This window comes from Theropithecus gelada, chromosome 7b, assembly GCF_003255815.1.
Source record: "Theropithecus gelada isolate Dixy chromosome 7b, Tgel_1.0, whole genome shotgun sequence".
NCBI lineage: Eukaryota > Metazoa > Chordata > Mammalia > Primates > Cercopithecidae > Theropithecus > Theropithecus gelada.
Window position 1 is genome coordinate 93,985,783 of NC_037675.1, and position 25,268 is coordinate 94,011,050.

Sequence of the window (25,268 nt, forward strand, 5' to 3'; positions counted from 1 at the left end):
ATGGTTTTCAGTCAGAAGACAAGAGCCACACGAGAGCCCTGTGGCCATGCTGAAAGGGTGGGTGAGGGGTTCAGAACTGGGGAGCTGGCAGAGTCCAACCTTGGGGACTTTCCAGCCCTGTCGACACACTGTGTAGATAACACAGCCCAACAGCGAGAGGGGAGCGAGATGCTTCACCATGTGGTGGGGATGCCTGACCCTAGTCCTGCTCTGGCAGTTGCCACCTGTGTGGCTCTGGGGAGGACTGAGTGATACCAGTCCTGGCACCTGTAAGGCTCCTGGCCCAGTGTGCACACTAGCTGCCGTTTTAACTTCTGCCTCCGTGCTATGGACTTGAACCACTCTCTCTTTAGTTTATAATCTTGCATTCGCCTCCTCTTGCCCTGGATCTGTAAGTTTCATCTCTTCTGGGGTCAGGCAGTCCCTTCTGATTCTTTTTCACAGTAAACACACATGGTGGACAGACTCCCAGGTCTAGGTGGAGCCTGAGACCAGGAGACAGAAGCTCAAAACCAGCTGTGGGTGGGGTGAGTGGAGCATGGTCCTCAGTGAGCGTCCTGTTGGATGCTTTCCTCTGCAACTTTTCCATACATCTTCCAACCAGAGAGGCAGGGCCTTGGTTTCATTTTTTGTTTCTGCTGCGTGGTGGCAGGTGTTGCCACCCCCATTTATGGACAAGAACACGGAGGCTCAGAGAAACCATACAATCACCCAGGGTCCCAGGGCTGGTAACTGGCTGCTCAGGGCTGTCTGAGAGCCCAGAAAGAAATATAGTTTGTGGGCCTGTCCCCAGCTGGAGGAGCTCCCTCTGAGAGCTCCTGCCTCTTTTTTTTTTTTTCTTTCTTTCTTGGAATGTGAGGATGGAGAACAGGGTCCGTGTCTGAACAAAGTGAGGAAACCTAGAAATAGCTATGGGCTGGGTGTGAAAGAGCTGATTCAATGCAGAGCAGCATCGAAGGACAGCCTAGTTGAAGCCAGCACCCAGGATTTGTCACGCCAGTCACCCTAGGGAGAGATGAGTGGGGACTAAGCGCATCAAAATAGTTAGGGGAGAAAGTAACCATCAGTAGAGTAAAAATATAGATGTTGTACTGTGACCCTGGCCCGTGTAGACCTGTACCCTCCAACAAGAAGTCGACCCTTATTATAGGCAAGGGTCTTCTATTTTATTTTCTTCTGTTTCATTCTGGAAAAAGAAATTTTGGGTGGCATTAGCACTAATGGGTCATGACCTGCAGTTTGAAAAGCACTGCCCTTCCTTCCTGTGCCATCCCTGCCCCTAAAGGTGGGGCAGCCCTGCCATGTGCCTGTGCTTCTAACCAGTGACCTGGGGTGTGTCCCCTACACGTGCACCACAAAGAGAGCACTTTCCCAGTGCGGACAGAAATCTACAGTTTGGTTGCAATTTAGGAGGGCTCCAGCCTCAGCTCCCACCCTGACTCGGGGTCAGGGGTCAAAGTTTGCCTTCCCAGTGGCACCACTGGCTCCTGCTCTGCCTTTCTTTCCATGTCCTACTCAGCAGAGAGGCCCTGAGGGCACCCCAGAGTTCCCTCATGGTAGATACACACCCACATACACACACACACACACACACTCTCACACACACTGTCCACCTTAACTAATGACATTCAGGCCAGGCACGGTGGCTCACGCCTGTAATCCCAGCACTTTGGGAGGCCAAGGTGGGCGGATCACTTGAAATCAGGAGTTGGAGACCAGCCTGGCCAACATGATGAAGCCCCATCTCCACAAAAATACAAAAATTAGCCAGGCATGGTAGTGCATGCCTGTAATCCCAGCTAGTCGGAAGGCTGAGGCAGGAGAATCACTTGAACTCTGGTGGCAGAGGTTGCAGTGGGCTGAGATCATGCCATTGTGCTCCAGCCTCAGCGACAAAGTGAGACTCGGTCTCAAAAAAAAAAAAAAAAAAAGTGACATTCAGAAAATGTGATTAATTATGGAGTTTATTCTAGCACAAAACTCGAGAGTAGCCACCCAGGAGACACCGACTCCAAATGAACAAGGCCAGCGTTGAAGGTGAAGTTAAGGTTTTATACAAATAGAGACAGAGAAGTTTTAGCAGAATGACATTTTCCATATGAGACCACTGCATGCCCCAGTGATCTGATTGGTTACAGATTGCTACCTCCTGGGAAGATTACTTTATTACTCCTGTTAAATTAAGTTTAGCCTAATGCTGCCTCCTTACATATTTTAAGTTCTGCTTAAAGGTTTTTCTGGACATAGTGAACTGTAACCTAACTGCAGGTGTAAACAGATGTAAATTACTCTTGTGACAATCACTGAGTCTTGGCCAGTCAAAGGTGGCCAACTGGTCAAACAGTGTTCAAATAAGGCAAATGCCGAGCTGTAACCAATCCAACTGTTTCTGTACCTCACTTCCAGTTTTTGTCCATTACTTTCCTTTTACTGTTCATAAATCTTCCACTACGTGGCTGCTATGCTGGAGTCTCTCTGAACCTATGCTGGTTCAGGAGTTGCCCGATTTGTGAATCGTTCTTTGCTCAACTAAATTCTGTGAAATTTAATTGGTCTAAGGTTTTTCTTTTAATACTCCATAAGAAGGGGAGTGTTCTGAGGGGGTCTTATCTCCGCTGCTGTTTGGTCTTCAATATTTACAGGAAATCAGCTGCAGAAGTTGCAGTTGCATGCAGCGGTGTTGACTCAGGCTACAAAGTCACATTCCTCTCAAGGCTCTAAAGAATTTGAAGTTCCAACAGCTTTAAGTCCCAATTATTTTAAGTTTGAATTTAATTTCACAGCACTCACCCACACTCACACACATACACTCACTCACAATTGTCTGACACCAGCTGGGTGTCCAACAATTTGGACACTACCCAGAGTGAGTGCAGACTCCAGGGGCGGCTCCTCCTTCCCACGCCGGCCACAAGTGGGCTTCCCAGGCTACCTGCACTTCTGTCCAATTTGGCTTCAAATTCAGGAATTCTCATGGTCCCCATTCAGGTTTGATAATCCGATAGGACAACTCAAAGACTCACAAAGTGTTATACTTCCAATTACAGTTTTGTATAAAGGATACAGCACAGGAACTACCAAACAGAAAAGGCACATAGGGTGAGGTCTGGGCGGGGCAGCCACAGAGTCCCCATCACCTCTCCTCCTATTCGCAGGGGGGGTCCAGACAGGTCTGCAGCATCCTCAGTTCTTGCCTCCTCAGAAGAAAGAATTTGACAAAGTGGGCATAAGGCAGAGTGAGAGACCCAGGCAAGTCTAAAGCTTTACTAAAGCTTTCCAGCAGGAACGAAAGGAAGGAAACTACACTTGGAAGAGGGCCAGGCAGGTGGCTTGAGACATCTAGTGCACGGTTTGACCTTTGACTTAGGGTTTTCTGTGTTGGCATGCTCCCGGGGTCTTGCGTCCCTTCTCCCCTGAGTCTCGGAGCGGGCTTCTTCCCTTGGGGTGGGCTGTCCGCATGTGCAGTGATCCGCCAGCACTCGGGAGGGGCCACGTGCGCAGTGTGATTACTGGAGTTGTGCGCATGCTCAGTTGAGGCGTTCTTCCTGTACCGGTCCAGTGTTTCTAGAAGAAGGTCCTCTACCAGTTATGCTCCGCCATTTTGCCTCTTAGTGCTCATGCTTGAGCCCACGGGCACACTTTGTGAGATATTATTGAGAAGATGCTGATCATCAGTTTTCAGGATTTTTCTATCTCTTGGGAGACTGTGTTTCCCTGGTGTGCAAGCTGCAACAAATTATTATTTTAGCGAGACAGCTAACAACTGCCTGCCCATCATTTGATGGTCACCTGACATTCCTGGTGGGGGAGGAGACTCTCCTGCCCTGCTCATGCCTGACTACCTACTGTAACATTTCCCCCTCAAGAGTCTAAGGCCCCAATTCCTTGGGGAAAATGGATGGTCAGTCTTTTGTAACTGCTTCCTGCAGTTATAGAGAGGGGCGGTGGTAGTTGTTCCGTGGGTCTTGGCCTCTGCTAGCTGTCCAGGCAGGGTGGCTCCGTGGGTTGGTGAAAGTAGTATCCAGCTAGGTCAAAGGGAAATGGGCAGAACTTTGCCTCTGTCATGTCCCACTGATGGGAAGTCTAGTGGTCTCCTGTAGAAGGGTGACCCTTTTTTTTTTTTTTTTTTTTTTTTGAGATGGAGTCTTGCTGCATCACCCAGGCTGGAGTACAGTGGTGCAATCTTGGCTCAGTGCCACCTATGCCTCCCAGATTGAAGCTATTCTTCTGCTTCAGCCTCCCAAATAGTTGGGATTACAGCGTGCACCACTATACGTGACTAATTTTTGTATTTTTAGTAGAAACGGAGTTTCACCTTGTTGGCCAGGCTGGTCTCGAACTCCTGACCTCAAGTGATCCACCTGCCTCAGCCTCCCAAAGGGCTGGGATTACAGGCATGAGCCACTGTGCCTGGCCAGAAGGGTGACTTTTGAATATTGAGGGGATGGCATCTCTCACCGAGGATCAGCTGGAGACAAATCAGTTTATTAGATTTAGAAGAATGTCAAAACAAAATAAGGGGGTAAGGACAGCTCCAAAAAATCCCAAGGTTGGTGACACTCCCAAGTAGCTGACACTCCTAGAAGCTGGGTGCATCTTCCTCCCAGCACAGCCAGAAAGTCCAGAGATTTTATTTCAGAGACATGATTGATTAAATCATTGGCCATGTAATTGAACTCAGTCTCCAGTCCTCTTCTGGGGGTCACACGTGGGGCCGAAGGTTCCAACCCTCTAAGCAAGCGCTTAGTCTTTCTGTGGCCAGCCCCTCCCTTGAATCTAAGGTCCCACCAGGAGTCCCTGTTTAATAGCAGAAACTCAGGTTAGGTCAAAACGGGCTCATTATGAATAATAAAAAACACTCTCATCTCTCAGGAAATTCCAAGGGTTTTTGAAGCTCTGTGCCAGGATTGGGTACAAAGACTGGCGATGTGTTTCTGTCTTACTATATACCACACTCACCCCCACACACACTCACGTTCCTTCACACACTCACATTGCCTTACACACTGCTGGTTCTCATGGGCCTGGTGACCAAGGAGGCAGGTCCACCTTGAACCTCCATAGAGGCAAAGCAACCTCATTTCTTTGAAAGACTCCACGTCCTGGGGTCAGTTCAACTTCAGGGGAATGCACTAGTTCAGAGATGCTGCAGCTCCAAGTAGGGTGACGATTTGGCAGCAGCCGAGGCTTGTCTGTAAGCCTCTGAGCAGAGAGCCAGGCCTGGCGGAGGCATCTAGAGGTAAGCCAATGTCCAGTAGGAACACCTTGTGGGCAGGCACCACGTCCTCCCCTTTCCCCCCGCTCCCGCGTGAAGCAGCGCAGCGTCATTTGTCTGGGGTAATACCCGAGGTTCGTTGCCTCACACCAAGAAATAAAGGTTACGAACACACAAGGAATGAGGTTAAGAGCAGAGGTTTAAAAGATGAAAGAACGAGAAAAGCTCTTTCCTGCAGAGAGAGGGTGTCCTGAACAGGTCTTCCGGTCCATGGTGAAGTGCAGGAGGTCTTATAGGTGAGCTTGAGGAGGAAGTATCTGATTTACATAGAGTACCAGAGATTGGCTGGACAGGTGTGCCGTTTGCATTGCACAAGAAGAAGCTGGCTGCCCCACTCTAATCTTTTATTATGTAGATGGATTCTCTACATGGCCAGGGCTATGTTGCCTACTTTTCCACTGTACACGTGACAAAGAAAAGGGAAGGTGGAGCCTCCATGTTGAACATACCTGGCTTCCAGGTAACCCTTTTCTATTGGCACAGCTGCCGGCATTCGCCCGTGCAAGCTTCCAGGTTGCTTGTCTATGTTTGCAGCTTGAGTTTTTCAGACTGTTCTTTGTTATAGAAGAAATTATTTGGGGGCTGCTTTTTGTTAAAAGGGAAGCTCAGCAGAGGACCCTGTTACCCTCACTCTCTGCCTAAATACTTTCTTTTTAGCTCCTGTATCACCGGAGTACCCCTTCCACCGCCCCCTGTTGCTCCTGGTTCTAATTATCTCTTCATCCTGCTCTGCTGGAGGGGAGGGGCTGCGAAAAACTCATTTCCAACCTCAGTTTGGTAACTAGTGATTCATCGCGCTGCTGCTCTGGAAGGGCCGTACGCTCTCACGGAGACCAGGATCTTCAGACCCTCTGCAAGCCAAGTGGAGGCGAAATTGAGCACTCAGGATCTAGAGTCGAAGGTCCTGAGTTTCAGGTCTCAGCTCCACCACTTACAACCCTGTGATCATGAGCATTACTTGCCTCTCTCTGCCTCAGTTTCCTCATCTATAAAATGGGGATAACCATAATGTCTCCCCCATAGGTTTAATAGGAGAATTAAGTGAGATCATAGAATCTAATTAATGCACTAGTATTTGGATTTAGACCAGACTAGGGAGGCCATTAATCATTAATAGTAATACGGTTCTAGTATTTTTTTTTAACAATTATATATAACAACTATAGAATAACAATGATTATGATGATACAGCAATATAGTAATATTAGTAATCAATACAATAGCAGCAGAATTTAGGATATCACCAGAGCAGGGTCAGGACAGAGGACTCCTCAGGAGCCTCCTGTGCTTGGGGCTGTATCCTCGTGTTACCAGAAAGGGTTCCGGATCCAGACCCCAAGAGTAGGTTCTTGGATCTGACACAAGAAAGAATTTGGGGCGAGCCCACAGAATAAAGTGAAAGCAAGTTTATTAGAGAAGTGAAGAAGCAAAAGAATGGCTGCTCTATCCTGGTGCACTGTCTCATACTCATGCTTGACTGAATATGCTTATGGTTTCTTCTTGAGTATTTGCTAAACAAAGGGTAGATTATTCATGAGTATTCCAGGAAAGGGGCAGGCAATTCCTGGAACTAAGAGTACCCTCCCCTTTTTAGATATAGGGTAACTTCCTGACGTTGCCATGACATCTGTAAACTGTCATGGCGCTGGTGGGAGTGTCTTTTAGCATGCCGATGCATTATAATTAGCACATAATGAGCAGTGAGAATGACCAGAGGTCACTTTGGTCGCCATCTTGGTTTTGGTGGGTTTGGGCCAGCTTCTTTACCACATCCTGTTTTATCAGCAGGGTCTTTGTGACCTGTATCTTGTGCCCACCTCCTGTCTCATCCTGTGACTTAGAATGCCCTAACCTCCTGGGAATGCAGCCCAGCAGGTCTCAGCCTCATTTTACCCAGCCCCCATTCAAGATGGGGGTCACTCTGGTTCAAATGGACACTCAGATATCCCAGTGTCCCTGCTCTGCAGCCTTTCTTCAGCAACTTTGGCCAGACACCTAGTTTTCCAAACTCTAACCCAGAAGCTTGGGGCTGGAGTAGGAGAGGCTTAAGCTCCAGGGGTGGGGTCAAGACCAGAGCCGGGAGGGGAAGACACAGACCAAGTCCTTCCCCTATCCAGGGATGCCCCCACCCCCTTCCTGGAGAAGCTGTGCCACAGGAGGTTGGGGAGATTCCAGAAGGTGTCACCTGGAAAGGAGGGATGAGCTTGCTGGGGCCTGCCAAGATTCAAAGGACATTTTAAAACAGCAGAGTCTGTGAAAGGCAGCAGAATCCCGCTCCCCATGTTTGCCCTCGGGACCCTCACTGAGGCAGAACCATTGCTCAGAGCGTGAGAAGGAGAAGCAAGTGTCTGTGAACATGCTGGCTCCGGGTGAGACCTCAGCTAGTGTTTGGTTTCTAGAGCACAGCTGCGTCCTCAGGGCCTAGAGCCATGGTTTTATCAGAAGAGAGTAAACCCACAGCAGAAGCAAGTCTTCCTGCTCACGACTTGGGGTCTGCATGCAGAGGCCTCGTGGCATGGAGGTCCCAAGCGTTGACACCAGTGTCTGGAGGCCAAATCCAGTTCTTCCCTTACAGCTGTGAGACCTTGGCCAGGATCACCTTCCAGAGCATGTCCTGTGGGCCAAGCCCTAACAGGTATTAACTCAGTCAGTCATCACACCAGCTTGAGGAGGGGGCATCCTGTTATAATCAGAGAGTACCTCAGTTCCTTCATCTGTGAAATGGGGATAATAATAAAACTCATGGGGTGATGGAGAGGATGGAGCAAGTTACTATATGTGGAGTGTCCTGACGGGTCTTGTCACAGCGAGAGCTCTATATTAAGTATTAGCTATTTTTATTTTTTCAGAGGAAAAAAAGGTGTGAATTGACCAATATCTGTGATTATCTCCAGCAGCCTCCCCCAGAGCATACGTGCTGGGGTGAGAGTTGAAATTCAACCTGACTCCCGTACGTTAGAGCTTTTCTGAGTGTAGACTCAGGACCACTCACATAAGAGCCAGCCAATTCCAGCGCCCCTTACACAACCAGCATCTCGGGGTGGGGGCATAGGAATCTTAAGACCTCCCCCCGCCATGGACTCTGTGCCTCCAATAGCCTTACAGAAACATTGATTTCATTGAACCCTTCAGTGGGCAAATGAGAAACTGAGCATGCAGGATCGATCCTAGTGTGGACATGGGCCAGGTGACACAAGACTCTTGGGGCAGAACCCCCAGTGTCCCCGAGGCATCCTTGACCTCCCTAGCCTGCCTCCTCATTTCAGGAACCTTCCAGATGACTTCCATCTCATGGTTGTCCTCCTCACCTTCACCCAAATCTTTGATTCACAGAGCTCCCTCCCTTCTTTGGTTTCAGATGTTCCTGGTCCGCCGGGACAGCAGCTCGAAGCAGCTGGTGCTCTGTGTCCACTTTCCTTCCCTGAACGAGAGCTCGGCCGAGGTGCTCGAATACACCATTAAGGAAGAAAAATCGAGTAAGTGCCCGTCTTCTCTGTTTTCACTTTGACCACACGGCAGCAGCAGCAGCAGCAGAGAGGCTGCACCTTCTAGCCACAGACTCTCCCAGATGCACTGATGGTGTTTAAAATTAGAAGGAGGAAAAGCTTTCAGTCACTGAAGTTACTTAGCCAGACTTGTTCTGAACTCAGTTCATCATCCAAAGTCAGTGTGAATTTCTGCTCACCCTCGTCGCAGCTGGTTGGCTTTGCATTCTTGTGGCCACAGTGAAGTTTCCTCTTGTTAGCTCAATGCAGGGACGCTGGAGAAAGGGAGGAAAAGAAGAAGAAATGTCTGCACCCTTGGTTCCTAGTGTCAGCTCAGCACACACTCAATCCATGATTGCAGACAAGTCACTTAATCTTTCTGAGCCTCAGTTTTCTCTTCTGTCAAATGCATGTAATAGTCACAGAGCTTTTGTGAGGGTCAAACCGACAAACACTTTGAAAGACAAAAATCTGGACCAGACTGGATGGCTCACACCTATAATCCCAACACTTCGGAAGGTAGAGGCTGGAGGATTCCTTGAGCCCGGGATCTGGAGACTAGCCTGAGCAACATAGAAAGACCCCATCTCTACAAAAGATAAAAATAAATAAGCCAGGTGTGATAGAATGCACCTGTGGCTCCAGCTACCTGGGAGGCCGAGGTGGAAGGATGGCTTGAGCCAGGGAGGGTGAGGCTGCAGTGAGCTATAATTGTGCCACTGCATTCCATCCTGGGTAACAGAAGGAGATTAAAAAAAAAAAAAAAAAAGACAGAAATCCTGTGTGTGTGTAGTGCTGCTAGAAGTAGGTATGGGCCTCAGTGGGAAAATGTTTGGGGCCCCCTCCCTAGGGCGGGTTTGTTCTGATAATATGGTGTCACTGGGTTTGGGGCCCTTGTGGACTACTGGGCACCCATCTGTGCCAGCTTCCCCTCCTCGCATGGTACAACCACTCAGTGGTGCTTCTTCCCCTCTGCCCAGATAGACCCAATTTATCAAGACGGAAATTGCAACAGAGAAAGAGTTTGATGTACATAAAGCCAACTAAACAGGAGACGGAGTTTTATTATTACTCAAATCAGCCTCCCTGAAAATTTGGAGGCTAGGGTTTTTTAAAGACAGTTTGGCGGGTAGGAGGGGCATGGAGCGGGAAAGCTAATTGGTTGGGTCAGGGATGGAATCACAGGGAGTTGAATCTGTCTTCCTGCACTGAGTCAGTTCCTGGGTGAGGGCCACAAGACCAAATGAGCCAGTTTACTGGTCTGGGTGGCGGGCACCAGCAGATCCGTAAGAAAGAATGCAGACCTCAAAAGCCAATCTTAGGTTTTATGATAGTAACGTTATCTATAGGAGCAACTGAGGACATTAGTGATCTTGTGGCCTCTGGCTACATGACTCCTGAGCTATAATTTCTTTTTTTCTTTTGAGACAGAGTTTCGCTCTTGTTGCCTAGGCTGGAGTACAATGGCATGATCTTGGCTCACCACAACCTCCGCCTCCCAGGTTCAAGTGATTCTCCTGCCTCAGCCTCCCTAGTAGCTGGGATTACAGGCATGTGCCACCACACCCGGCTAATTTTTGTATTTTTAGTAGAGACGGAGTTTCTCCACATTGGTCAGGCTGGTCTCGAACTCCCCACCTCAGGTGATCTGCCCACCTTGGCCTCCCGAAGTGCTGGGATTACAGGCATGAGCCACCGTGTCTGGCCCTGAGCCATAATTTCTAATCTTGTGGCTAATTTGTTAGTTTTTCAAAGGTGGTCTGGTCTCCAGGCGAGGAGGAGGTTTGTTTCAGGGAGAGGCTGTTACTATCTTTGTTTCAAAGTTAATTCTAAACTAAATTCCTCCCAGAGTTAGTTCGGCCTATGCCTAGGAATGAACAAGGGTAGTTTGGAGGTTAATGGCAAGATGGAATTGGTTAGGTCAGATCTCTTTCATTATCATCATTTCCTCGTCATAATTTTTGCAGAAGCAGTTTCAACAGCTATGTGTATACGTGCCAGGCATTCAGATCCAAACAGCCTGTTAGAAGAATCTGTAGAATATTCCAAGCACTGGTTTACATCTCTTGTAAATGGATCCAGGGTGTTGAGGGAAGCCTTTTACCCTTGGCTAGCAGCAGAGTGACAACAGTTAAGAAGACTCATTAAATATTCTCAAGCCTTTGTTTCTCAAGAAACATGTGTGCCTGACACTGGGAAGATGCAAAGACGAAGCAAACAGAGTTCCTGGCCTCAGGGGCCTCCAAATCTGGTTGGAGGGTGGGGACACACTGGCATGGGGGACAGACATCACTTGCTGTGCAGTATAGCAGGCATTACTGCAAAGGGACCTCTGGCTGGGGGCACAGAGGATACAGGTCACTGTGGGAAGGATTCAGGAGGGTGTCAAAAAGGAAGAAGCCTCAGACTGGGTCCCGAAGGTGAGTATATTAGTTCAATTCAAGGTTAATCTTCTAGCCCTAGAAGTGGACTAGGAAGGGAACGCAGAAGCAGATTACCTTTCTTGCTATAAGGAGATCTTTCCGCAGAGACCCAGAGCCCCACAGAATGGATAAAACAAAACTTGCTGGGTGCGGTGGCTCATGCCTGTAATCCCAGCACTTTGGAAGGCGGAGGCAGGCGGATCACGAGGTCAAGAGATCGAGACCATCTTAGCCAACATGGTGAAACACCATCTCTACTAAAAATACAGAAATTAGCTGGGTGTGGTGGCACGCGCCTGTAGTTCCAGCTACTTGGGAGGCTGAGGCAGGAGAATTACTTGAACCTGGGAGACGAAGGTTGCAGTGAGCTGAGATCGCACTCCTGCACTCCAGCCTGGCGACAGAGCGAGACTCCATCTCAACAACAACAAAAACAAAACACAACCCACACATTCATGTGTTCAGCAGAGTTATAGAGTGCCCACTCTGTGCTAGGCACTGTTCACTGCCTCTTGGAGCTCACTTCAGGTGGAGGGAGGGAATGAAGAGTAACCATCCAGGATGACTGGCAGATGGAGAGGTGTGCTATGGGGAACATGTGAGCATGGATAATTAGCTAGCTACTGCAAGAACCAGCATAATGGCTTAAACCCAGAAGCTGGTTTCCCACTCACAGGCAAGGTTCCTGGCCAGTGGGGAAGGAACAGGGACCCCAGTGGAAGAGGAGGCTCTGTCACCTTCAGCGTGCAGCCTCCAGTTTCCTAGGACTGACTCCAAGCCAGTAGGCTGGAAGGGGGAAAGAGCATGGAGAAGGCTTGTGGTCGGGTCTTCCTGCCAAGGCCTGGGAGTGGGTGTGTCACCTGTGCTGCATTCCATTGGCTAGAACTTGGTCACATGATCACAGCTAACTGCAAGGGAAACTGGGTCCAGCCATGTGCCCAGGAAAAAAAAACAGCACCTGGGTTTTGAACTGCTAGAAGCCTGATCCATGGGTAGTAAGGATAGTGAGTGTGGGGTTGGGGCAAATCATTTATATAGCAAACTTGATTGACCCCTCCATCCTGTGAAGTCCAGCACGGAAGAAAATGTGAGGTTCTCAAAGGAGGAGAGTGTTATGGTTTTCCCAGACCAAGTGTACAGCACCCTCTGATGACAGCAGAAGAGGTAGGGCTCTTCGGGGCATCCACTGCTCTCCAAGAACCTGAGTCCCTTCTCATTTGGCCAGGGCCAGGCCACCTTAGCAGGTGCCCCTGAGGCCACACAGCCCCTGGGTGTGCTTATGGTCTCCTGGGAGATAGAGAGGACCATCCCCTATCTATTAGTAGATAACAGATACAAGGAGGGTTCTGACCTGTCTCTTACTAAGAGCAGCCAGGCTTTCAGGGACTCGGCTGCCACCTGCGAGTTACCTACAACTTTTAGAAACCCAAGAGCCGGCTGTGCTCTTGAATTTCCACAGGAACATTGGGAAAGTAGCAGAGGTTAGAGGTTGCGATGAGCTGAGCTGATCAGCCTGTGCTCTAGGAGCCTGAGGAGGGAGTGCTCTTCACGGGCAGGGTGGCCAGAAAGGCTTCCTGGAGGAAAGGCACATCAGGCTGGATCAGCAGACTGTCTGAAAGTTCTGCTGACGTCCTTTGCGCCGTACTCCTTCCCGACCTCCCTGCCCAGCCTCCAGGGTCACCACTCCACTGTCTCTCCAACCCAATGACACCCCTGGAAACCAGGACATTGTGTCTGGTTTCATGTCTCATCCCATTAGTCACCAATGAAAAACCAAAACTGGATGGCAGTTAAACAGCAGTAAAAACAGGATTTGCTCAGAACCATTGCATTAAGGACGAAGAGACCTCCGTATAGAACTGGGCTCAACTCCAAATAGAGCATGGGCAGGTGGGGGTTATAGCCAGGAAGCAGGGTGGGGGCAGTGGATGGAAAATCACTAAGGGGAAACATTAGGGGTAGGGAGGATTCTGGTGAAACTGACCCAACAGGATTCTTGCTGAAGGCAGGCAGGGTGATCAGACAGCACCCGGGGGGATGGTGGAGGTCGAAGAAACTGATCAGATATTGACAGTGATCAGATATCAAGGGGGAGGGGTTTTTCTAAACCAGTGAAGCAGGATTCTTGCTAAAACGGGATTTTAGTAGGCACAGATGAGCCTAGGAGAAGGTTCAGGAGCCTGGCTAAAGTTTGGTCAAGCAACTAATTTTTTCAAGCCTAAGGGACAAATCAGGTCACTCAGAGACAGAGACGGCCAGCCTACTTCTGTGGGTTCTTTCTTCCTCCCAGGGCCATGTGGCCAAATCTCACTTTCCATTTTTATTTTATTTTATTATTATTTTTTATTATACTTTAAGTTCTAGGGTACATGTGCACAACGTGCAGGTTTGTTACATATGTATACATGTGCCATGTTGGTGTGCTGCACCCATTAACTCGTCATTTACATTAGATATATCTCCTAATGCTATCCCTCCCCCCACCCCCTCCCCACAATAGGACCCAGTGTGTGATACTCCTCTTCCTGTGTCCAAGTGACCTCACTGTTCAATTCCCACCTATGAGTGAGAACATGCGGCATTTGGTTTTCTGTTCTTGCGATAATTTGCTGAGAATGATGGTTTCCAGCTGCATCCATGTCCCTACAAAGGACACGAACTCATCCTTTTTTATGGCTGCATAGTATTCCATGGTGTGTATGTGCCACATTTTCTTAATCCAGTCTATCACTGATGGACATTTGGGTTGATTTCAAGTCTTTGCTATTGTGAATAGTGCCGCAATAAACATACGTGTGCATGTGTCTTTATAGCAGCATGATTTATAATCCTTTGGGTATATCCCCAGTAATGGGATGGCTGGGTCGAATGGTATTTCTAGTTCTAGATCCTTGAGGAATCGCCACACTGTTTTCCACAATGGTTGAACTAGTTTACAGTCCGACCAACAATGTAAAAGTGTTCCTATTTCTCCACATCCTCTCCAGCACCTGTTGTTTCCTGATTTTTTTTAATGATTGCCATTCTAACTGGTGTGAGATGGTATCTCATTGTGGTTTTGATTTGCATTTCTCTGATGGTGAATGATGAGCATTTTTTCATGTGTCTGTTGGCTGTATGAATGTCTTCTTTTGAGAAGTGTCTGTTCATATCCTTTGCCCACTTTTTGATGGGGTTGTTTGTTTTTTTCTTGTAAATTTGTTTGAGTTCTTTGTAGGTTCTGGATATTAGCCCTTTGTCAGATGAGTAGATTGCAAAAATTTTCTCCCATTCTGTAGGTTGCCTGTTCACTCTGATGGTAGTTTCTTTTGCTGTGCAGAAGCTCTTTAGTTTAATTAGATCCCATTTGTCAATTTTGGTTTTTGTTGCCATTGCTTTTGGTGTTTTAGCCATGAAGTCCTTGCCCACGCCTATGTCCTGAATTGTATTACCTAGGTTTTCCTCTAGGGTTTTTATGGTTTTAGGTCTAACATTTAAGGCTCTAATCCATCTTGAATTAATTTTCATATAAGGAGTAAGGAAAGGATCCAGTTTCAGCTTTCTACTTATGGCTAGCCAATTTTCCCAGCACCATTTATTAAATAGGGAATCCTTTCCCCATTTCTTGTTTTTGTAAGGTTTGTCAAACATCAGACGGCTGTAGATGTGTGGTATTATTTCTGAGGGCTCTGTTCTGTTCCATTGGTCTATGTCTCTGTTTTGGTACCATTACCATGCTGTTTTGGTTAGTGTAGCCTTGTAGTATAGTTTGAAGTCAGGTAGCGTGATGCCTCCAGCTTTGTTCTTTTGGCTTAGGATTGTCTTGGCAATGCGGGGTCTTTTTTGGTTCCATATGAACTTTAAAGCAGTTTTTTTCCAATTCTGTGAAGAAAGTCATTGGTAGCTTAATGGGGATGGCATTGAATCTATAAATTACCTTGGGCAGTATGGCCATTTTCACAATATTGATTCTTCCTATCCATGAGCATGATATGTTCTTCCATTTGTTTATGTCCTCTTTTATTTCACTGAGCAGTGGTTTGTAGTTCTCCTTGAAAGAGGTCCTTTATATCTCTTGCAAGTTGGATTCCTAGGTATTTTATTCTCTTTGAAGCTATTGTGAATGGGAGTTCATTCATGATTTGACTCTCTGTTTGTCTGTTACTGGTGTATAAGAATGCTTGTGATTTTTGCACATTGATTTTGTATCCTGAGACTTCGCTGAAGTTGCTTATCAGCTTAAGGAGATTTTGGGCTGAGACAATGGGGTTTTCTAGATAGACAATCATGTCATCTGCAAAGAGGGACAATTTGACTTCTTCTTTTCCTAACTGAATACCCTTGATTTCTTTCTCCTGCCTGATTGCCCTGGCCAGAACTTCCAACACTATGTTGAATAGGAGTGGTGAGAGAGGGCATCCCTGTCTTGTACCAGTTTTCAAAGGGAATGCTTCTAGTTTTTGCCCATTCAGTATGATATTGGCTGTGGGTTTGTCATAAATAGCTCTTATTATTTTGAGATACATTCCATCAATACCGAATTTATGGAGAGTTTTTAGCATGAAGGGCTGTTGAATTTTGTCAAAGGCCTTTTCTTCATCTATTGAGATAATCATGCGGTTTTTGTCTTTGATTCTGTTTATATGCTGGATTACGTTTATTGATCTGCATATGTTGAACCAGCCTTGCACCCCAGGGATGAAGCCCACTTGATCCTGGTGGATAAGCTTTTTGATGTGCTGCTGGATTCAGTTTGCCAGTATTTTATTGAGGATTTTTGCATCGATGTTCATCAGGGATATTGGTCTATAATTACCTTTTTTGTTGTATCTCTGTCAGGCTTTGGTATCAGGATGATGTTGGCCTTGTAAAATGAGTTAGGGAGGATTCCCTCTTTTTCTATTGATTGGAATAGTTTCAGAAGGAATGGTACCAACTCCTCCTTGTACCTCTGATAGAATTTGGCTGTGAATCTGTCTGGTCCTGGACTTTTTTTGGTTGGTAGGCTATTAATTATTGCCTCAATTTCAGAGCCTGCTATTGGTCTATTCAGGGATTCAACTTCTTCCTGGTTTAGTCTTGGGAGAGTGTAAGTGTCCAGGAAATTATCCATTTCTTCTAGGTTTTCTAGTTTATTTGCATAGAGGTATTTATAGTATTCTCTGATGGCAGTTTGTATTTCTGTGGGGTCGGTGGTGATATCCCCTTTATCATTTTTTATTGCATCTGTTTGATTCTTCTCTCTTTTCTTCTTTATTAGTCTTGCTAGCGGTCTATCAATTTTGTTGATCTTTTCAAAAAACCAGCTCCTGGATTCATTGATTTTTTGGAGGGTTTTTTGTGTCTCTATCTCCTTCAGTTCTGCTCTGATCTTAGTTATTTCTTGCCTTCTGCTAGCTTTTGAATGTGTTTACTCTTGCTTCTCTAGTTCTTTTACTTGTGATGTTAGGGTGTCAATTTTAGATCTTTCCTGCTTTCTCTTTTGAGCATTTAGTGCTATAAATTTCCCTTTACACACTGCTTTAATGTGTCCCAGAGATTCTGGTATGTTATATCTTTGTTCTCATTGGTTTCAAAGAACATCTTTATTTCTGCCTTCATTTCGTTATGTACCCAGTAGTCATTCAGGAGCAGGTTGTTCAGTGTCCATGTAGTTGAGCAGTTTTGATTGAGTTTCTTAGTCCTGAGTTCTAGTTTAATTGCACTGTGGTCTGAGAGACAGTTTGTTATAATTTCTGTTCTTGTACATTTGCTGAGGAGTGCTTTACTCCCAACTATGTGGTCAATTTTGGAATAAGTGTGATGTGGTGCTGAGAAGAATGTATATTCTGTTGATTTGGGGTGGAGAGTTCTGTAGATGTCTAGTAGGTCTGCTTGGTGCAGAGTTGAGTTCAATTCCTGGATATCCTTGTTAACTTTCTGTCTCATTGATCTGTCTAATGTTGACAGTGGGGTGTTGCAGTCTCCCATTATTATTGTATGGGAGTCTAAGTCTCTTTGTAAGTCTCTGAGGACTTGCTTTATGAATCTGGGTGCTCCTGTATTGGGTGCATATATATTTAGGATAGTTATCTCTTCCTGATGAATTGAGCCCTTTACCATTATGTAATGGCCTTCTTTGTCTCTTTTGATCTTTGATGGTTTAAAGTCTGTTTTATCAGAGACTAGGATTGCAACCCCTGCTTTTTTTTGTTCTCCATTTGCTTGGTAGATCTTCCTCCATCCGTTTATTTTGAGCCTATGTGTGTCTCTGCATGTGAGATGGGTCTCCTGAATACAGCAAGCTGATGGGTCTTGACTCTTTATCCAATTTGCCAGTCTGTATCTTTTAATTGGACCATTTAGTCCATTTATATTTAAGGTTAATATTGTTATGTGTGAACTTGATCCTGTCATTATGTTATTAGCTGGTTATTTTGCTCGCTAGTTGATGCAGTTTCTTCCTAGCATCAATGGACTTTACATTTTGACATGTTTTTGCAATGGCTGGTACCTGGTGTTCCTTTCCATGTTTAGTGCTTCCTTCAGGATCTCTTGTAGGGCAGGCCTGGTGGTGACAAAATCTCTAAGCATTTGCTTGTCTGTAAATAATTTTATTTCTCCTTCACTTATGAAACTTAGTTTGGCTGGATATGAAATTCCGGGTTGAAAATTCTTTTCTTTAAGAATGTTGAATATTGGCCCCCACTCTCTTCTGGCTTGGAGAGTTTCTGCCGAGAGATCCGCTGTTAGTCTGATGGGCTTCCCTTTATGTGTAACCCGACCTTTCTCTCTGGCTGCCCTTAACATTTTTTCCTTCATTTCAACTTTGGTGAATCTGACAATTATGTGTCTTGGAGTTGCTCTTCTCGAGGAGTATCATTGTGGCATTCTCTGTATTTCCTGAATTTGAATGTTGGCCTGCCTTACTAGGTTGGGGAAGTTCTCCTGGATGATATCCTGCAAAATATTTTCCAACTTGGTTCCATTTTCCCCGTCACTTTCAGGCACCCCAATCAGACGTAGATTTGGTCTTTTCACATAATCCCATACTTCTTGGAGGCTTTCTTCATTTCTTTTTACTCTTTTTTCTCCATGCTTCTCTTCTCATTTCATTTCATTCATTTGATCTTCAATCACTGATACTCTTTCTCCCAGTTGATCGAGTCGGTTACTGAAGCTTGTGCATTTGTCACATAGTTCTCTTGTTATGGTTTTCATCTCTACCAGTTCTTTTAAGGTCTTCTCTGCATTGATTATTCTAGTTATCCATTCATCCATTCTTTTTCCAAGGTTTTTAGTTTCTTTGCACTGGTTACATAGTTCCTCCTTTAGCTCTAGAAATTTGATCGACTGAAGCCTTCTTCTCTCAACTCGTCAAAGTCATTCTCCGTCCAGCTTTGCTCCGTTGCTGGCGAGGAGCTGCATTCCTTTGGAGGGGGGAGATGCGCTCTGATTTTTTGAATTTCCAGCTTTTCTGCACTGCTTTTTCCCCATCTTTGTGATTTTATCTGCCTTTGGTCTTTGATGATGGTGATGTACTGATGGGGTTTTGGTGTGGGTGTCCTTTCTGTTTGTTAGTTTTCCTTCTAACAGTCAGGACCCTCAGCTGTAGGTCTGTTGAAATTTGCTTGAGGTCCACTCCAGACCCTGTTTGCCTGGGTATCAGCAGCGGAAGCTGCAGAAGATAGAATATTGCTGAACAGCAAGTGTTGCTGTCTGATTCTTGCTCTGGAAGCTTCGTCTCAGGGGTGTACCCCACCATGTGAGGCATGTGAGGTGTGAAGTGTAGGTCTGCACCCAATTTTCCAGGTGTTGTGTGTCTCAGTTTCCCTTGGCTAGGAAAAGGGATTCCCTTCCCCCTTGCGCTTCCCAGGTTAGGCGATGCCTCGCCCTGCTTCAGCTCTCGCTGGTTGGGCTGCACCAGTTGACCAGCACCGATTGTCCGGCACTCCCCAGTGAGATGAACCCGGTACCTCAGTTTAAAATGCAGAAATCACCCATCTTGTGTGTCACTCATGCTGGGAGCTAGGGGCTGGAGCTGTTCCTATTTGGCCATCTTGGGCATGCCACCTCTCCATTTTTAAACTTTTACAAATTTAGTGCTCAATTTGCTGAAAATATGATGAAAACCAAAAATCTTTCATGTAACCTAACACTTCCATCATCATTCATGTGCATTCACTATAAATACACAGGTGTCATCCGTAAGTTTGTGTGTGTGTGATTTTGCTGTTTCCTTTTTTGCTTTTTTTTTTTTTTCCTGAGATGGAGTCTTGCTCTATCGCCCAGGCTGGAGTGCAGTGGTGTGGTGTGATCTTGGCTTACTGCAACCTCTGCTTCCCGAGTTCAAGCAATTCTCCAGCCTCAGCCTACTGAGTAGCTGGGACTACAGGCATGCACCATCACGTCCAGATAATTTTTGTATTTTTAGTAGAAACCAGGTTTGACCATGTTGGCCAGGCTGGTCTCGGACTCCTGACCTCAGGTGATCCGCCTGCCTTAGCCTGCCAAAGCGCTGGGATTACAGGTGTGAGCCACCCGGCCTGGCCTGCCGTTTCCTTGTATTACTCCATTGCTCCCCAAACCTCACTCCCCTGAGGTCAGCCACTAGGGTGCACCCAGACAACATTAAGAAAGCAGCAGGTAACTTGTTTCTTTGCCGAGTTGATATGCCACTCCTGCCTCTTTGCTCTCTTCCTGTTTGATGCCCTCCTCCTTGGCATAGCAATTGAGACAGACCATGGAAGCCACACAGCTTTTTGAATCCCAGCTGTTTTCTCCTGCCTGTGTGACCTTGTGCAAGTTACTTTACCTCTCCAGGCCTCAGTTGCTTTGCCTGTAAAATGGGGATAATGATGATGCTGCCAGCACAGGGTACTGGGAGGTGTTTGTGTGTCTACACTGCTTAGGACTTTAGACACTGTGGCCACGGTGACTGCAGTGGGGGGTGATCTGAGGCGGAAGTGGTCAAAGGAAAGGCCCAGGCCTGGAACTGGGGCCTTTTGTTGGGGTTCCCCACACAGAGCTGAGGCAAGGGAAGGAGACGTGGGGATGCCCCAAAAAGAGTAGCCAGCTTGATCTGTAACCCTGCTGTGTTTGAAGAAGAAACACTCGCTCTGACCACTTCCGTTTCCTTGTGCCTGGATTGTCCTCTAGTTTCTTGTTAAGTGTTTCCTTGAAACTCCCTGAAGCAGTCAGCTTGGGCTAGTCTTATGTGATAACAAACAACCCTAACCTCAGTTGCTTGCACACACATGGGTGTGCACACAAAGTAATGAGTGTGCAGTTGGCCCTCCAACATGTGGTTTCCACATCCATGGATTTAATCCAACGTGGATCAAAAATATTCAAAGGAAAAAAAACAACAAAAAATAACACAATAATAAAAAATAATATAAATTAAAATATAGTATAACAACTATGTATATAGCATTTACATTGTATTAGGTATTATAAGTAACCTAGAAATTATTTAAAGCAGAGCTCCCCAACCTTTTTGGCACCAGCTTCACTCATGTCCCTGCAAAGAACATGATCTCATTCCTTTTAATGGCTGCATAGTATTCCATGGTGTATATGCACCATATTTTTCCACGGATGGGATGGGGATGGTTTCTGGGTGAAAGTGTTCCACTTCAGATCATCAGGCATTAGATTCTTATAAGGAGCCTGCAACCTAGATCCCTTCCATGCGCAGTTCACAATAGGGTTCCTGCTCCTATGAGAATCTAATGCCCACACTGATCTGGCAGGAGGAAGAGCTCCGGTGGTGAAGCTCGCCCTCCCGCTGCTCTCGCCCTGCTGTGTGCCCCAGTTCCTACCAGTTCCCTGGCCCAGGAATTGGGGACCCCTGATTTAAAGTATACAGGAGGACATGCATACGTTATAGGCAGATACTATGCCATTTCATATCAAGGACTTGAGCATCCTCAGATTTTGGTTTCTGAGTTGGGGGGGGGGGATCTTGAAACGAACCCCCCACAGACACCAAGGGACAATTGTATTTCTCGCTCAGGCGACATGCCATCTGAGGCTCTTTGCAACAATTTGTGTGTATTGCAATGCAGACCTGAAGGAGCAGCACCCATCTGGGGCATTGAGGTGGGAAGAGAAAGCAGAATCCATGATGGTTCCCAAAGGTTCCACTCAGAGAAGGCAGGTGTCACTTCCCTTCACATCTCATTGGCTGAAACAGGTCACATGGCCAGGCCAGCCTCCAATAGGATGGATAGTCTAATCCTCCAGTAAGCATGTGACTCACAGGGCGGGGTAGCCACCATTTTGAACAAGCACTATTTTAAACAACCATCTCCTGCATCCCCAGTCCTCCTCTCTGCTGCACAAAGGTAATAAGAGATGTCTTGGTCACCACTTGGCCTCACTGGGGACCCTCAGAGGCCCGATGTGTGTGGAGAGAGAGGAGACCAGCAGAAGAGGCATGGGGACAGGGATATATGGGATGAAGGGCCGAGACCCAGGATGGAAGGGAGGCTAGCACAGCTGCTGAGCTGCAGCCTGCCTGTTTATGGCTGAAACGAGCCACCTGGCCAGGAGGACACTAGCTACTTTTTCATTCATGGGCTTTGAAGATGGTGACAATGACAGATTCAGGTGATGGCATCTTTCTACTGGCTGCTTTAAAAAGAAGGCCAGTTGGCCCCATCTCCAGAAGAGGAACCAGGAGACAGTGACAAATGCCCATACAGGAAGTGAGCTGCCCAGCACTCTTAATCTGAGCCATTTGCCCCGTGTTTCCCACGTAGCCCTGCTTCATTCCCTGCCTATTCCCCTGGCTTATTTATTTATTTATTTATGAGACAGAGTCGTGTTCTGTTGCCTGGGCTACAGTGCAGTGGTGCAATCATAGCTCATTGCAGCTGCAGCTGCAACTCCCTGGGCTCAAGCGATCCTCCTGCCTTAGCCTCCCAAGTAGCTGGGACGACAGGTGTGTGCCACTGTGTCTGGGTAATTTTTTCATTTTTTGTAGAGATGGGATCTCTCTCTGTTGTCCAGGCTGGTCTCAAACTGGCCTCCCGAAGTGCTTTATTTACATTTTGATTTAAATCCAGGTCAAATCTCTTTCTAGGATAATGGGTCAACTGGTGAAAGGGTCAAACCTAAGAGCAGAACTCAAAGGCATTCTGGGTGACGCTGACACCCATGCACATGGATCTCCACTGCCCAGGAGGACTCATCTAGAATTTCTCCTTTCCTGAATTTAAAAGGTCCCCACAGTCCACTGGTGATAACCACCAATGCCAATTAGCACAAGGGTTCACCACATTTGCCCATGAGATGGGCTCCCTTACCAGGGACAGATGTATCAACTTCAACTACTTAACCTAAGAGCACATGCCTTAGAGTGGGAGATTTGTTCAGTGCAATCCTACCTGAGCTAGTCCAGCAGGTCTTTTGTTGTTGTTCTGTTCTTTTCTTTTCTTTTCTTTTCTTTCCTTTTCTTTTCTTTTCTTTTCACGGTCTCACTCTGTCAAGCTCTGGAGTGCAGTAGTGTGATCACAGCTCACTGCAACCTCGACCTCCTGGGCTCAAGTGATCCTCCCACCTTAGCCTCCTGAAGCTGGGACTACAGGTACACACCACTGTGCCTGGCTAATTTTTGTATTTTCTGTAGAGACAGGGTTTCAGCATGTTGTGCAGATGCCGTCCTTAAAAAGTAAGGAGTGACTATTATTAAAAAGAGAGATTGGTATTGAGAAGACAGCCTCTTGGTATTTCAGTGGCGAGGAAGTACTGATTGCATCGTGGTGATCTTGCACTCTTGTTTATGCAACCTCTTTTGAGAGCATAAGCTTTAGAAAGGCTGGCAGTTCTGGGTTTTAATTCTCTGTCACCTTGTGACATCAGACATGTTACTTAATTTCTCTGCTTCGCTTTCCTCATCTGCAACATGGGAACATCTGCAACACAGCTATTGGGAGGACTGATGAGCAAATCAGTCGATGGCTACACGTAGGGGCTTGGGACCATGTTGCCTGGCACATAGGACACGCTCCACAACTTTGTCTCCTGGATGAAATGGGGACATTTATGGGAAAAAGCCTGCCTGTAGTAAGCACACCATAAATACTAGCAGCTATAATTAGCTGTGGAGTTTGAGCAGCATGCAGTTCATACCACAAAACCCATCATTTCCTGCAACACTTTGCTCTTGGAGAACTCCTGTAAGATGTTGATTCGTTCTTCTTATCTCACATTGGTTATTAGTCATAGAGGTTTTGGCTAAAATAACCACAGTTTATTTCTTTCTGTTTTCAGCATTCCCCTTTTCAGCCTCCAACTCTGGAGTTGGGCCAGGAAAAAAATACGTCATGAGATAATTTAACTCCAAGAACTTTATTGTAAAACTTCAGTGGTGACTTTCTTTTTTAAAAAAAATAGATCTTGAATCATAGTGGTGTATTCTTAGCCTCCTTTTTTTTCACTTAGACATTTTATTATGAGCTTTCTCTGTGTTATTGAACATTTCAAAGACTTTGCAACCAATTAAATATGTGTTGGATGGCTTCTGAAGGAAGACAGTATAACAGGCTCAAAGACAGGGTTCTTGGCATTGAACCAGTGGGAGAGACAGACTCATGCATACGTAACCAGAAATACAAGTCATTCAAACTGTCCTAAATGATAGAATGTAAGCATGTACTCTGGGTCATCAAAACCAATGACAATCAGGGAAATCCACCCAGGCCTACTTTGGGCCTTGGAAGATGGAAAATATTTGTGAAAAAGAGAAATTGAGGAACAGATGCGTTAAGTTGAGACCATAGCCTGCATCAGGGCTCAGGGGCAGGAAAAAAAATCAGGAAAGGGTAGAACTCTGTTGGGGGAGAGGTGGATTGGAAGTAGAGTCACAGTTGAGGCTAGAGGGTGGGATTCGGCCAGGTCATGAAAGACCTTGACAACCACCCCAGGGTGTTAGAGATTTGGTTTGTAGTGTTATCGGAAGCCACACAAAGGTTTTGAGCAGGAAGTAGCCCTATGAGATTGGTGCTTCAGAATAGAGCATGACTGTGTGAGAGCTGAACAGGACAGTAACTCTGCCAGGACAGAGGAAGAGGAGGAAGGTGCTTGAGACACCAGTCTCAGGTAATGGCCTTCATGGCTGCCTAGGAACTGGGACTGGGGAGCTAAGATAAGGGACAGGCCCTGGGGCTGCCATTACCCACAAGCAGGGAAGCCCTTTCAGTGGGTTGGGGCCTGTGAGGGGCTGCAGTACAGTAATGCCTCTCCGGGAAACGGGAACATAGGAACAGTGGAGGAGTTTGTTTTGCACCAAGAGAACTGGACACAGGAAGAAGTTTTGACAGAGATGGAGAAAGATCTAGAACACATGGCCTTAGAGGCAAGAGAAAAGGGAAAGAAGAGGGAAATGGGTTAGTATTGTGGGAAGCCAAGCCTGAGTGTACATGGGCTGCCACCTTCAGGGGCCTTGCAGCTTCAGAAAATACATCTAAGCTGGGAAAGCAGCCCAGCTCAACTGTCTTGAGGGGCCAGGAACCACGGCACAGACACCACTTTTTTGGAAGTGACTACAGGAGGGGTCAGGGCCCAGGCCACAGTGCTTCCTGGGCTTCCTGTCACAAGAGAGCACTGAGTGTGGATAATCTTGGCTCAGTGTGTCTTAGTCTATTTGTGCTGCTTTAACAAAATACCAAGACTGGGTAATTTATAAAGAATGAAGATTTATTTCTCACAGTTTGGGAGACTGGGGAAGTCGAAGATCAAGACACTGGCAGGTTCTCTTGTCTGGTGAGGGCTGCTCTCTGATCCAAGACAGCACCTTGAAGCTGCGTTCTCTGGAAAGGAGGGATGCTGTGTCCTCACTTGGCCAAAGGCGGAAGGGCAAAAGAACTGAATACTGTGTGAAGGCTCTTTTATCAGAGTCTTAATCCCATCCACAAGGGAGGAGCCCTCATGGCCTAGTCACATCTTAAAGGCCCCAACTCCTCATACCATCATGTTGGCCATTAAGTTTCAACACCTGAATTTTGGAGGGGACCCAGTCAAGCCATAGCACTTTTATAAGGGCACTAATCCCATTCATGAGGGTGGATCCCTCACGACTCCACCCTCTTGACTTAATCAATATCCTAATGACCCTACCCC

At 46.6% G+C, this 25,268-nt stretch overlaps 1 protein-coding gene across 2 annotated transcripts in view; it reads left to right on the forward strand.

The window, feature by feature from the left end:
* Positions 1–25,268, forward strand: part of RIN3 (Ras and Rab interactor 3) — a 184,185-nt gene that overhangs the window by 54,520 nt on the left and 104,397 nt on the right. Inside the window, exons 1-2 of one of the 2 annotated variants that reach the window (XM_025392755.1) lie at positions 6,958–7,655; positions 8,634–8,751. In XM_025392755.1, coding sequence (XP_025248540.1) covers positions 7,632–7,655; positions 8,634–8,751 — 142 coding nt within the window. In that variant the 5' untranslated portion in view covers positions 6,958–7,631. Of the gene's footprint in view, positions 1–6,957; positions 7,656–8,633; positions 8,752–25,268 lie in introns of those variants that run through there. The other variant, XM_025392754.1, reaches the window with a different exon arrangement.